Source organism: Podarcis gaigeae (assembly GCF_964106915.1).
Source record: "Podarcis gaigeae genome assembly, chromosome: W".
Lineage (NCBI taxonomy): Eukaryota > Metazoa > Chordata > Lepidosauria > Squamata > Lacertidae > Podarcis > Podarcis gaigeae.
In genome coordinates, this window is record NC_139695.1 from 14,765,093 (window position 1) to 14,778,054 (window position 12,962).

The 12,962-nt window shown below is 43.7% G+C and overlaps 1 protein-coding gene across 3 annotated transcripts in view; it reads right to left on the bottom strand.

The window, feature by feature from the left end:
• LOC310835941 (fragile X messenger ribonucleoprotein 1-like) overlaps positions 1–12,962 on the bottom strand; it is a 217,997-nt gene that overhangs the window by 133,602 nt on the left and 71,433 nt on the right. For all 3 annotated transcript variants that reach the window (XM_083720896.1, XM_083720898.1, XM_083720897.1), the window contains exons 3-4: positions 12,619–12,712; positions 11,344–11,415 (exon numbers count right to left, since the gene is read on the bottom strand). In XM_083720896.1, coding sequence (XP_083577022.1) covers positions 11,344–11,415; positions 12,619–12,712 — 166 coding nt within the window. The remainder of the gene's footprint in view (positions 1–11,343; positions 11,416–12,618; positions 12,713–12,962) is intronic.

Consider the following 12,962-nt stretch of genomic DNA (forward strand, 5'->3'; position numbering starts at 1 on the left):
AGAGAGAAAAGACTGATAAGAAATACCTGGGCTCAGTTAGAACAGTATCTTGACAAACTATCAAATCAATTTCCTGATGCCTCTGTAGTGGTGGCTGGCGACCTAAATGCCAGAACTGGACAATCTGATGAGGCTTTGTATGCCCATTTCCATGAAACAGCCCCCATTATAGAGGAAGCCCACTCAATACCAGCTAGAATCTCAAAGGATAAAGGCTGTAATTATGCTGGCTTATGCCTATTACACTTGGTCAATAAGTTGGACTTGGTTATACTGAATGGCCGTACTGAGGGGGAGAAGGTCGGAGAATTCACATTTATATCTAACAATGGCGCCTCCACAATTGATTATATAATCGTGTCGTATGATCTTCAAAACAAAGTTCTGGAATGCAAAGTGGAGGAGCGCTTAGACAGTGACCATCTGCCATTAAGTGCACTTGTAGTTGCGGGAAAGGATTTATCCTGCGCTGAGAAAATCGAATATTCGAGCCCTACAGCTTTGGAGCTCAGATATTCTCGTATTAGATGGACAGATGAACTGCATAAGGAAATTTCAAGTAGGCTATGCTCAAAGGAATTCCTCACTAAGAGAGATAACCTTATAACTTCCTCAAGCCATGAATTAAAAATAAATTTATTTCAGGAGTTAATTTCACTCCTTCAAGATTCCCTGAAGGAAAAAAGGAACAGGTCAAATAGGCAATCCTCAGTATATAAAAACTCCAAACCCTGGTTTGATCAAGAATGCCAGGACATGAAGCTAAACTTACTGAAAAAATACAAGAATTATAGATCTGCCAATTTACCCCAACTCCCCACGGTCTGGTTTGAAGATAAACGAAATTATAAAATCCTGATTAAAAACAAAAAACTCCTGGCACAGAAAAGAGAATGGAAATGCCTAATAGATGCATCCAGAGAGAGAGACTCGGCCACCTTCTGGAGAATGGTAGCGAATGGAGTGCGATCTACCTCCTCAGAAGTGGAGTATACTATACCTGCAGGGACTTGGGAGGCATTTTTCCAATCACTATATTCAGCTCTGCCTTTGACACAGCCACTAACACAGTGTGCGGCAGGTGATGAGTGGCCTCCGGTGTCGGTTGCGGAGGTCAGGAGGCTTATTCAGGCACTCAAATACAGAAAAGCCCCGGGAGCAGATAATATCTCCCCTGAGCTTCTCAAAGCCAATATTGACTGGTGGGCCCCAGTCCTTGCCACCCTATTCACCAGCATAGATCAAACAGCAATAATACCAGAGGACTGGGGATTGGCAATCATCGTTCCCATATTCAAGAAAGGCTGTAAACTTGATCCAGCCAATTACAGACCAATCAGTCTCTTAAGCATTATTAGCAAACTTTACGCAACTCACTTACGTGAAAAGTTTGCGGACTGGCTGGAATGGGAACACATCCTTAAGGAAGCCCAGGCTGGTTTCAGGGCACATAGATCAACTTTAGACCAAGGACTGGTATTGCAACATCTAGTGGAGAAATACACCTCAAAGAAAGGAGGCTCCCTCTATGTAGCCTTTATAGATTTCAAATCAGCTTTTGATTTGATACCCCGGCACAGACTTTGGGAAAAATTAAGTGCCACAAACATCGACAGACGTCTTTTGCTTCTTATCCGTAGACTACATGAAAATACTCGGATCCGTGTTAGATGTGACCGTTATGGGAACCTATCAAAGGAAATCCAAAGTTTCCATGGTGTCAAGCAAGGCTGTGTTCTTGCCCCTATTCTATTTAATTTCTACATAAATTCCTTAGTCAGAAAGATGGAGGATGCAAGTACTCATCCCCCAAACCTAAATAATATACCAATTCCAGTCCTTTTGTACGCAGATGATGCGGCACTTATTTCCTTCTCTTGTGTGGGTCTAAGAAAACTTTTACGAGCTCTTACAGAGTATTGCGAAGCTGAACACCTAATAATAAATTACACTAAATCAAAAATTATGGTGTTCTCCAAGAGAAAACTCCGACATAAATGGAAAATTAATAACCAACCTATTGAGCAAGTAACATCCTTTAGATATCTTGGAATAATCTTTGATGAGAAGGGATCCTGGTGCCATCAGATTAAGAATTCCATTGCAAATGCGCAAAGATCCTCCAGAGCTATCATAAGATTCTTCTATAGAAAAGGAGGTCAATATGTTCCTGCTGCCTCCCAGGTCTTTGTCGCAAAAATACTTCCACAACTGATGTATGGCACCCAGATATTTAATTGTCAAAAACTCAAGTCCCTGGAATCTGTACAAACTAAATTTTACCGCTCCCTACTAGGGTTACCTACCTGTGTTTCCAACACAGCCATTAGGCTGGAGGTAGGTCAACTCCCTATCAATGCCAGGATATGGATCCTGAAGATTCACTTCTGGCTAAAACTCATATTTTTCCCAGTGGGAGTGGCTCCATTGACTCTATTAGACCCGTTCCAGTCTAAATGGAGATTGTTGCTCTATGAAAAATTGAAGGGCCTGGGGCTTTCCCCACAAGAACTTATAGCCTCAGGTTTTGAAAAGGCTAAAAGGATGGTGAGCCAGCGAATAGGAGATGTAGAGCTCCAGGACCATATGAGCAAGATAGATAAATATCCAGCCATCCAAGATTATGGAAAAGGGTTCAATCTAACACCATATTTGCTGGATTTACAAATCGCAAAATACAGGCGGGCGTTTACCCTTACCAGATTTGATGTACTGCCATCTGCCTTACTAAAGGGCAGATACGTGGGCAAACCCTATGCTGAACGAGTCTGCCCATGTGGTCTGAAAGAGGTGGAAACGGTTTCACATGTGTTGCTACACTGCGACCTCTATGGGGATATCAGGTCACTGTTTATTTCCCCTATCGTTCAGAAATTTCCAGGTCGATCTGAATCTCAGCGGCTGAAAATCCTACTAGGAGATAAAAACCCAGAAGTAACACTGAAAGTGGCCAAATTTTCTGCGGCTGCGATCAAGCGGAGGGCATTAGCTGTAAAAAAGTAAAAGACTTGACCCCTGGACAAGCCCCTTCATTTTTTAAGTCTATACATACATTGTAGTGCGTGTGTGCGTGTATGTGTGTGTGTGTGTGTGCATATGTGTATTGCTTTTATGTATAATTTTACAATTTTTAATTGACACCATTACTCCCCTTGTAAATTATCGTTGTTGTTTTTTCTGGTCTATGACCGTAATAAATTAATTCATTCATTCACTGTGGGAGTCATAAAGCCATGGCAGAGGTTTGTAAATACTGCAGGGTACCTCCGGACCTCATGACCAGCACTCTGAGCTTTACAATGTATTGGAATGTAATGATGGGGGCAATAAAAGCTTGACCGGATGAGGTAACATGAGATTGGCAAACGGCCATGCGGCTGGACAGAACAAAGGAGAATAAATCGGAGAAGGGCAGACAGAGGGGCTGCTCTCTCTTATTATGGAAATATTGCAGGCTTTCCGTGTCTTTATTTTATACTAAAAAAGTGCCACTTGTGACGGCTGGCTCCAACAAGTGGTGCCCTCTCTGAGGCTGAATAAAAGGATACGGCTGAGGTTTTTATAAGAGAAAAAAGAAGCATCTGAAAGCAAACAGTCTGAGGCAGACTAAGAGGATTTTCGATCCGAGCAGTGGATATCATCGACTCACCACGCCCGGAAAGGGCTTCAAGCGCTATTCATCTAAGGATCCCGGTGAGTCGATCCCTTTTATATTGATTTTAGAAACATGGGCAGCTCTTTGACTACGCCCCAACAGAAATTTTTAAGAGATTTAAAATTTCTCCTCTCCTCCAACAAATTGGAAGTTCCAGAGGGTGATTTGATACAGCTTATTCTGTGCATTCATGAACATTGTCCCTGGTTCCCTTTGGATGGAATATGGGAAATAAAACATTGGGATACGATCGGGACTCATTTTCATGGACATCCCAGCATAGGAATTCGAATTTTAAATGCTTGGTGTAAAATTTGATATGCTATGGGTTCTTTATCACCAAAAAATATCTCCATGGCTGTATTGCCAACACAAGCTGAAGCTTCTTTAATTCAGCCTGCTGTCCTGCCATGTGTTCCAGCACTTGCTTTGCCAGCACCCCCAGACCCCAAGCCTCCAGACTACAGTTCCTCACCAGAGGACCCAATCCTGCAAAAATACAGTGGTCTGGCTGGAAATGACCCTGCTCTTTCAGCAGCAGAACCAGCTACCCCTTTTCAACGTGCAGTCCTTGCCTGCTCCTTATCTCAGGATACCATGGCATTCCCTGTTATTGTGCCCCCTGCTGGTGCTCCAGCAGGAACTCAAGCCCAGCACCAACCTTTTGACTTTAAAATCTTGAAAGAGCTCCAATTGTCAGTTAGGACAAATGGACTTCAAGCACCATTCACACAGGCTCTTTTAGAAGCCACATTAGCCCAGCTGTTGGTGCCAGATGACATCAAGCTTTTGGCACGTACAGTGTTACCCCCATCAGCAGGTGTACTGTTTGCCCACAAATGGGAAACTGCCTGCCGTGATTATGCTCCAGCGTTGTTACAACAAATAAGAGGGAATAATCCTAATCTTACCCTCGCAGATGTGATGGATGCTATGATGGGGCATGGGCCCTTTGATCAGGCTTCAGTGCAAGCCACACTGCTGCAGATCTTATTGAGGGATACTGCTCTTGCTGCTCAACAAGCAATGAGAAAAATCCCAGAACCCACCAGTATCCAGTCTAGGTGGGGTTCAATCAAACAAGAACCTAGAGAATCATATTCCTCCTTCATGGATAGGCTGATTACAGCAGTGAGTAGACAAATTGAAAATCCTGAAGCCAAACAAATAATTATCAAACAATTGGCCTTTGAAAAGACAAATGAGGATTGTAAGGTTGCGTTAAGACCGATAATACACAATCCCCATCCTGCCACAGACACAGCAGTCATGCTTCGCATTTGTCAGTCTGTAGGTACAGCAGCTCATCTGTTAACAGCAGCGCTGAATAAAAACCAGCCTGTAGCCACCGATACAACATATTTCCAGTGTGGCAAGCCAAGATCACTGATACCCCAGTGGGGGTAGAACAGCATCTACCAAAAGAAAAATCAGCAGCAGCAGCACCAATTTGTTTCTGAACAGCTTATTTCTGAACAATTGACTTTCGGCCACATTGAACTGTCTTCATCCCACTGGCTCCAGCAGACAGGAACAGTTTGCTTTTACATTGCCAGTATATAACAATTCTCAACCCACCCAGCAATATCAGTGGGTTGTCCTGCCTCACAGCATGCGGAACTCCCCTACACTTTGTCAGCATTTTATGGATGAAGCATCGAAACCTTTCCGCATGTGCCACCTAGAGGTGCTGAACACCAGCTGCATCTGGCAGTGTTTGCTACACCATTGTTGCCAACAGGAATTTTATATGCTCAGACGGACAAGAAGAAGACTATCTGCATTATAGAATGGTTACATTTAGCACATACCCCTCCAAAGAACATTTATTCAATAATTGAATCCACATCAGACATTGTGATTAAAGGACGTTCACGTGCTATGGCTTTGAGCGGTTTTGATGTTGCATCAATTTATTTGCCTTTTTCACAGACTGAACAGCAGCATTTATTGATCACAAATGCTGCCGTGCAAATCGCCTTAGCGGATTTTATAGGTGTCACCATTTTTAATCCTCCAAAGGATGACCGTTTGACATTTTTGACACAGGTCACCTATGTTTTGGCTACCCCCTTGTCTCTCACACCTCTCCCCTCTGCACTAACCCTTTTCACGGATGGAACAAGAAGTAGAGGAGTAGTGACGTGGGAGGAGGGAGGAAAATCGAAATGTTTATTTACCCCTCCACAGTCTTCTGCCCAGCGAGCTGAACTAGCGGCTGTGATTCTTGCCTTTCAATCCTTTCCTACTCAACCTTTCAACCTTATTGTGGATACTCAGTATGTATATCGCCTTTTTGCTATTTTACAAATATTTTATATAACTCCTTCCTTGGATTCTGACTTATTTTCCTTGTTTCTTGCCCTGCAGGCCTTACTTCAGCACAGAGAGTTCCCTTATTATGTTGCACATCTTCGCTCCCACACATCGCACCCAGGGTATTTAGCAGAAGGCAATGCATGAGCAGATGCAGCATTGAGAGACATTTCTGCCTTTTCTCTCTTTTCTGATCCTATACTATGTCATAACACTTTTCATCTCCCTGCGAAAGCATTGGCTAAGCAGTTTTCTATTCCCTTGGCCCAGGCAAGGGATATAGTTTCCCTATGTGCTACTTGTTCTAAATCTCAGCTGGCCGTTCCTTTTGATGCTGTCAATCCTAGGGGCACGTCTGCATTGGCGTGTTGGCAGATGGATGTCACACACACACCTGTGTTGGCTCCACTCTCCAAGGTTCACCTCACGGTGGCCACCCACTCTGGATTCATATGGGCTACGCCCATGAGGGGGGAAACAGCTCGTCATGTGATTCAGCACACCATTCGCTGTTTCTCAGTCATGGGTAAACCTGCGCGCATCAAAACTGATAATGGTCCAGCATATATTTCTAAAACATTTTCGGAATTTTGTATGTTGTGGAATGTGAAATTAACTCATGGTATACCCTTTAACTCCACAGGGCAAGCGATAGTGGAAAGAGCACACCTGACGTTCAAAACACTATTGCTTAAACAGCTTGGCGGCCGAAGCATACCAACAGCGGATATCCCTTCGGCTGTTCACCAAGTTCTTTTTGTGCTTAACCATTTCTTATATCCACATAACAGGACCCATACCCCCACTGAATTGCATTTTAGGAAGGAAGAGGCACTCCCCCGCCCCTTGGTGGTGTACCGACGCTTGCCTGATCCCGCGTGGCATGGATCTGTCCCGCTGATTATGTGGGGACGAGGATACGCGGCAGTGGACGTAGAGGACAAGCCTTTGTGGGTTCCAGCTCGATGCGTGCGGCCATGGCGAGCATCTTCAACCGCGGAAGCGCCTTCCTAACCATTTGCCTTGCCATCCTTTGCTGCACCGTTATACAAGGAAGAGAAGCAGACGACCCAGTCCAGTTGAAACCACCATATTTCACCTTATCAGCTGGCAAGCCGCTGTCATCAGAATCCTACTCTGGCTGGCAGCATCCACGGCTCAGCCACTCTCGAACTATAAGAACAGCTTTGTTGAATAAGACTTTTAGGGGAGAAAATTATCATAAGATATGGAGGGATAATATTTTTGTACAAGATATGATTATGTTTACCAGTTTATTGCATGCTTCTAGATGCTGGCTGTGTATGCACATGCCCCCTCTTGCCAGCCATTCAGGCTTAATGTTTCATGGTGTGCCTGTCAATGGATCCTTTCGATTTACAAATATTATATCCCCTAAGCAATCTTTTTGGCCTCCAGTACACTTGACCCTCCATGAGCCTGCCCCCGTTTGTTTTCAAATTAGAGAGGGAAAAGAATCATGGGGCATATATCCAAACTGTCAATATACATTGAAATTCACTTTTAATAGCTCTTGTTCTCTTACAGGAACATACAGTGACCAATCTCAGTGCTATAGGAGTGACATCAGTGCATGGCTAATAAACTAGAAAGGAAGCCTACCATGCAGCTTGGAATCAGAATTCTTATATTCTTGGCTTCCGGATGGAAGTTGGCTTCAACATTATTGATTTTAGTGATTATTATAGTAGTTATTTGCATTATTTTGTGTTGCTATATACAATGTATTCCTTCTTTAATTTCTGTATGTACTGCATGGTTCTCCAGTCTCACAAGAGTCGCTTATCGATCTCGATATAACCATATTGGAACGGACATTTATGGCTCTGATTAAAATATAAAGAAAGAGGGCATGTGGGAGTCATAAAGCCATGGCAAAGGTTTGTAAATACTGCAGGGTACCTCCGGACCTCATGACCAGCACTCTGAGCTTTACAATGTATTGGAATGTAATGATGGGGGCAATAAAAGCTTGACCGGATGAGGTAACATGAGATTGGCAAACGGCCATGCGGCTGGACAGAACAAAGGAGAATAAATCGGAGAAGGGCAGACAGAGGGGCTGCTCTCTCTTATTATGGAAATATTGCAGGCTTTCCGTGTCTTTATTTTATACTAAAAAAGTGCCACTTGTGACGGCTGGCTCCAACAGGTGACGATACTCAACTACTGGCTCAGACTTTCTTTATTTCCCCTTGGCCTTGCCCCACTAACTATGAATGATGATTTTCAATCCACATGGAAACAGGCTATGGCAACAAAGATCTCAACCCTAGGCTTCTCTCCAGGTCCTCTACTCAGCATGAAATGCAAACAGGCCAAAGCTCTCATAAAACAGTGTGTTGCAGACACTGAATGCCAATTGGATCTAGCCAGGACCCCAACTTTTATTGCCAATGGATCCTCCAGGTATTCTGCCTCCCCTATGGCATATCTAGCTAAACTCGAAATCCCTAAAAACCGGAGGACCTTTACTTTGGCTCGATGTCATGCCCTCCCCTCGGCTGTCCTTGAAGGCCGATAAAGGTAGATTGCTTACCTGGAGAGACAATGCCCCTGTGATTCTGGACAAATAGAAACAACAGAGCATGTGCTTCTCCAGTATCTTTATTATAGAGACATTCGTACTAGCCTCATCTTACCATTACTGCATAAGTACCCAGGGCGCACAGGAAAATTCTGTACCTCCCTGCTGCTTCCAGATACCAACCCTGCTACAAAATACAACGTTGCCAGATTCTGCACAGCAGTGCTCAAAAATTCGTCAGATGATGACCTGTGCCACAAACTAGATATAATGACCACTCATATTAGACTGCTCTGTAGACTGATAGCTATATTCTTATATACTAACTTTTTACTGGGGCTGAAACTGCCTTGGTCACGCTGGTCGATGATCTCTGGCATGCTAGGGATAAAGGTGAGAGCTGTTTCCTAGTTCTGCTGGATCTCTCAGCGGCCTTTGATACCATCAACCATAGCATCATTCTGGACCGTCTAGAGGGGCTGGGAGCTGGGGGCACTGTTATACAGTGGTTCCACTCCTTTCTCCTGGGCCGTGTCCAGAAAGTGGTGTTAGGGGATGAGTGTTCAGACCCCTGGGCTTTCACTTGTGAATCAGAACCAGTGAAGGGGGTGACTGTCTTGTGTGAGTGCCTGGAGGCGGTTGGTGGATGGGTGGTGGCTAACAGATTGAGGTTGAATCCTGAAAAGACAGAAGTACTGTTTTGGGGGGACAGGGGGCGGGCAGATGTGGAGGACTCCCTGGTCCTGAATGGGGTAACTGTACCCCTGAAGGACCAGGTGCGCAGCCTGGGAGTCATTTTGGACTCACAGCTGTCCATGGAGGCGCAGGTCAATTGTGTGTCCAGGGCAGCTGTCTACCAGATCCATCTGGTACGCAGGCGGAGACCCTACCTGCCTGCAGACTGTCTTGTCAGAGTGGTGCATGCTCTAGTTATCTCTCGCTTGTACTGCAATGCGCTCTACGTGGGGCTACCTTGGAACGTGACTTGGAAACTGCAATTAATCCATAATGTAGCTGTCAGACTGGTGACTGGGAGTGGCTGCCGGGACCATATAACACCGGTCCTAAGAGACCTGCATTGGCTCCCAGTACGTTTCCGAGAAAAGTGTTGGTGCTGACCTTTAAAGCCCTAAGCGGCCTCAGTTCTGTATACCTGAAGGAGCGTCTCTACCCCAATTGTTCAGCCCAGACACTGAGATCCAACGCCGCGGGCCTTCTGGCGGTTCCCTCATTGCAAGAAGTGAGGTTACAGGGAACCAGGCAGAGGGCCTTCTCGGTATTGGCGCCTGCCCTGTGGAACGCCCTCCCATCAGATGTTAAGGAAATAAGCAACTATCCTACTTTTAAAAGACATCTGAAGGCAGCCCTGTTTAGGGAAGTTTTTAATGTTTAATGCTTTATTGTGTTTTTAATATTCAATTGGGAGCCACCCAGAGTGGCTGGGGAAACCCAGCCAAATGGGCGGGGTATGTATGTATGTATGTATAAATAAATAAATAAATATTATTATTATTATTATTATTATTATTATTATTATTATTATTATTTTTAATTACACTCTTTCACTCTTGTCTAACGTTCTTAACCCTTCCAGCCTTTCTCAACCTTGGGTCCCCAAATGATGTTGAACTACAACTCCCATCGTCCCTAGCTAGCAAGGCCAGAGCTCAGGGATGATGGGAGTTGTAGTCCAACAACATCTGGGGACCCAAGGTTGAGAAACACTAACTCTCTTAGCCTATTTTGGATTCTTATAGACTTTTATATACACTTTCTGTTTTAACTCCTTTTAGGGTGTTTTTTTAAAACTTTTTAAGGATTTTAAATTATTGTACCCCTCCCTCCTTTTGTTGGTCTACAACCATAATAAAGATCTGTTATTGTTATTGTTGTTGTTGGCTGCCTTCGCCCACTCCTCTCCATGCATCCCTCAGATTTGCAGGTGGAGGGTCAGGGGTTTGCTTCCTGGTTCTCTTTGCTACCCCACTCCTTCCCTTTTGCACCAGGAAAAGCCTCTTATTATTTTTTTTCACTTGTGGGGGAAGCTGTTTGGAGCAGGAAAAAAGATGCAGCCTCTCTGTTCTTGAAACAAGCACTGACTCATTGTTGTAAAGAGTGCACTTTTGTTGATGTGCATGGCATTCAACAGCAAATACTTTTTTGTTGATGTGCATGGCATTCAACAGCAAATACTTTCAACAGCAAATACGTTCTGAAAATTGAGGTGCGCATTAGATTTGATGGCAGATTAGACTCAAGTAAATATGGTATTTCAATTGCTTTTGTTTGATCTGCTCATTGTAAACAGCTGAAAGTCTTTCCAGTAGCACCTTAAAGACCAACTAAGTCAGTTCTTGGTATGAGCTTTCGTGTGCATGCACACTTCTTCAGATACACTGAAACAGAAGTTTCCAGACCCTTCTATATAGTGAGAAGGTGGGGAGGGGTATTACTCAGAAGGCTGGTGGGAATGGGTGATTGGCAGATAGCTGTGATGAGCCTGTTGACGACTCTTAACGACTGCAATAGGTCTTACAGGAAGAAGTGTGCATGCACACGAAAGCTCATACCAAGAACTGACTTAGTTGGTCTTTAAGGTGCTACTGGAAGGAATTTTTTTTGTTTTGACTATGGCAGACCAACACGGCTACCTATCTGTAGCTGAAAGTCTGTAAATTTTGATAATAATTTCCATTGCAACTGTAGATTCTAGTAACAATGTCCAATAAATAAGCAGTACTTGAAAAGAGACCCTCAAGAACTTAAAATCCGAAGCTAAACATAACACTTCAATACCAGAATATTAAAATAAATATATTCCTACCTCACCCTTTATCATTCTCACTTTAGCCAGCCACCAGCAACATGGCTCCTTTTCATTAGCCCTGGAATAAACCTAAACAAAATCTTAGTGTAGAACATCATACCATTATGAAATAAATACAGTTATCTAATGGAAAGACAGTACACAATAATAATAATGTCCCCACTATATTGGCAATTAGGAGCTAAAAATATATATTTGTATTATTTATAGGCCCCTAAGCTACCAGTGAGTCCCAGTACCACAACCATTCTGATGCGTTAAATGTGCAAGGTCTTTCCATACTCCTAAAGCTACTGATAGTCCTCCTCCAAGGGTCTTCTGGCCATTCCCTCACTGCAAGAAGTGAAGTTACAAAAAAACCAGGCAGAGGAACTTCTCGGCAGTGGCGCCCTCCCTGTGGAATGCCCTCCTATCAGATGTGAAGGAGATAAAGAACTACACTACTTTTAGAAGACATCTGAAGGCAGCCCTGTATCGGGAAGTTTTTAATGTTTCACGTTTTACTATGTTTTTATACGTATTGTAAGCAACCCAGAGTGGCTGGGGAAACCCAGGCAGATAGGCAGGGTATAAATAATAAAATTATTGTTGTTGATGCTGTTGTTGCATAAGGAGCATAGATATCAATACTACACAATACAAAGTATGGGGCACCTTTCAATTGCGTGTTCTATCCTGCTTTAATTGCTGCTGAACCTCAACACAACAGTGCATGTTAAGCAGAAGACATCCTGCACCTCACCGCGTTTCATAAAAATTAATAATGAATGCCACGCCTCCCCGCGGTGGCAGAGGGTCCTGCCATACCTCCCTGCAGTGGTGGAGGGTGCGCCACACTTACACGCAGCAGCCAAGGGCCTTAATGAGGCTCCCTGTGGCGATGGAGGGCCTTAAAATGTAATGAAGTAGTAGATTTAATAAAAATATTAAATAAGCTTCCATATAATATATTTAATATATTTTCAACTAATTTAAGAGTAGCTTAAGTGATTTACTAGTCAAGTTGCATCTGCTTCCCGACTCAGAGGTCTAAGTGGAATCTATGCATGCATAAGCCTCACTGAGTTCAACTAAACTTACTTCTACTTTCCTGGGAGTAAGTCTCATTGACTACAGTAGGGCTTGTTTGTGAGTAGATACACATTTCCTTGTACTGTTTACCAAAAAAAACCCTCCCCATCATTCTCACATAGTGCCCAACCTCCCATTTCAGCATAAGGCAGCCAACTAAATCTTCTCCCTTCCATTCCCTCCCCAGAAGGGAGTTCTTACCTCAACTTCATCACTTTCATTTATATCTTTATTGTGCCCCGCAGGTGGAGGAAACCTAACATCATGGAATGGAATCTGTCTCTCTGGCTGCCAGCTGAAATACAAAATAAACACCTAAGATATTATTTTTATTCATCTATTTATTACATTTATATACCACCTTTATCTTCCAAGGATCTCAAGGTGGTGTACATGGTTCTCCTCCTCCCATTTAATCCTCACAACAACCCTGCAAGGTAGGTTAGGCTAAGAGTGGTGACTGTCCCAAGGTCACCCAGTAAGCTTCATGGCTGGGTGAGGATTCAAACCCTGCTCTCCCAGGTCCAACACTCTAACCATTATGT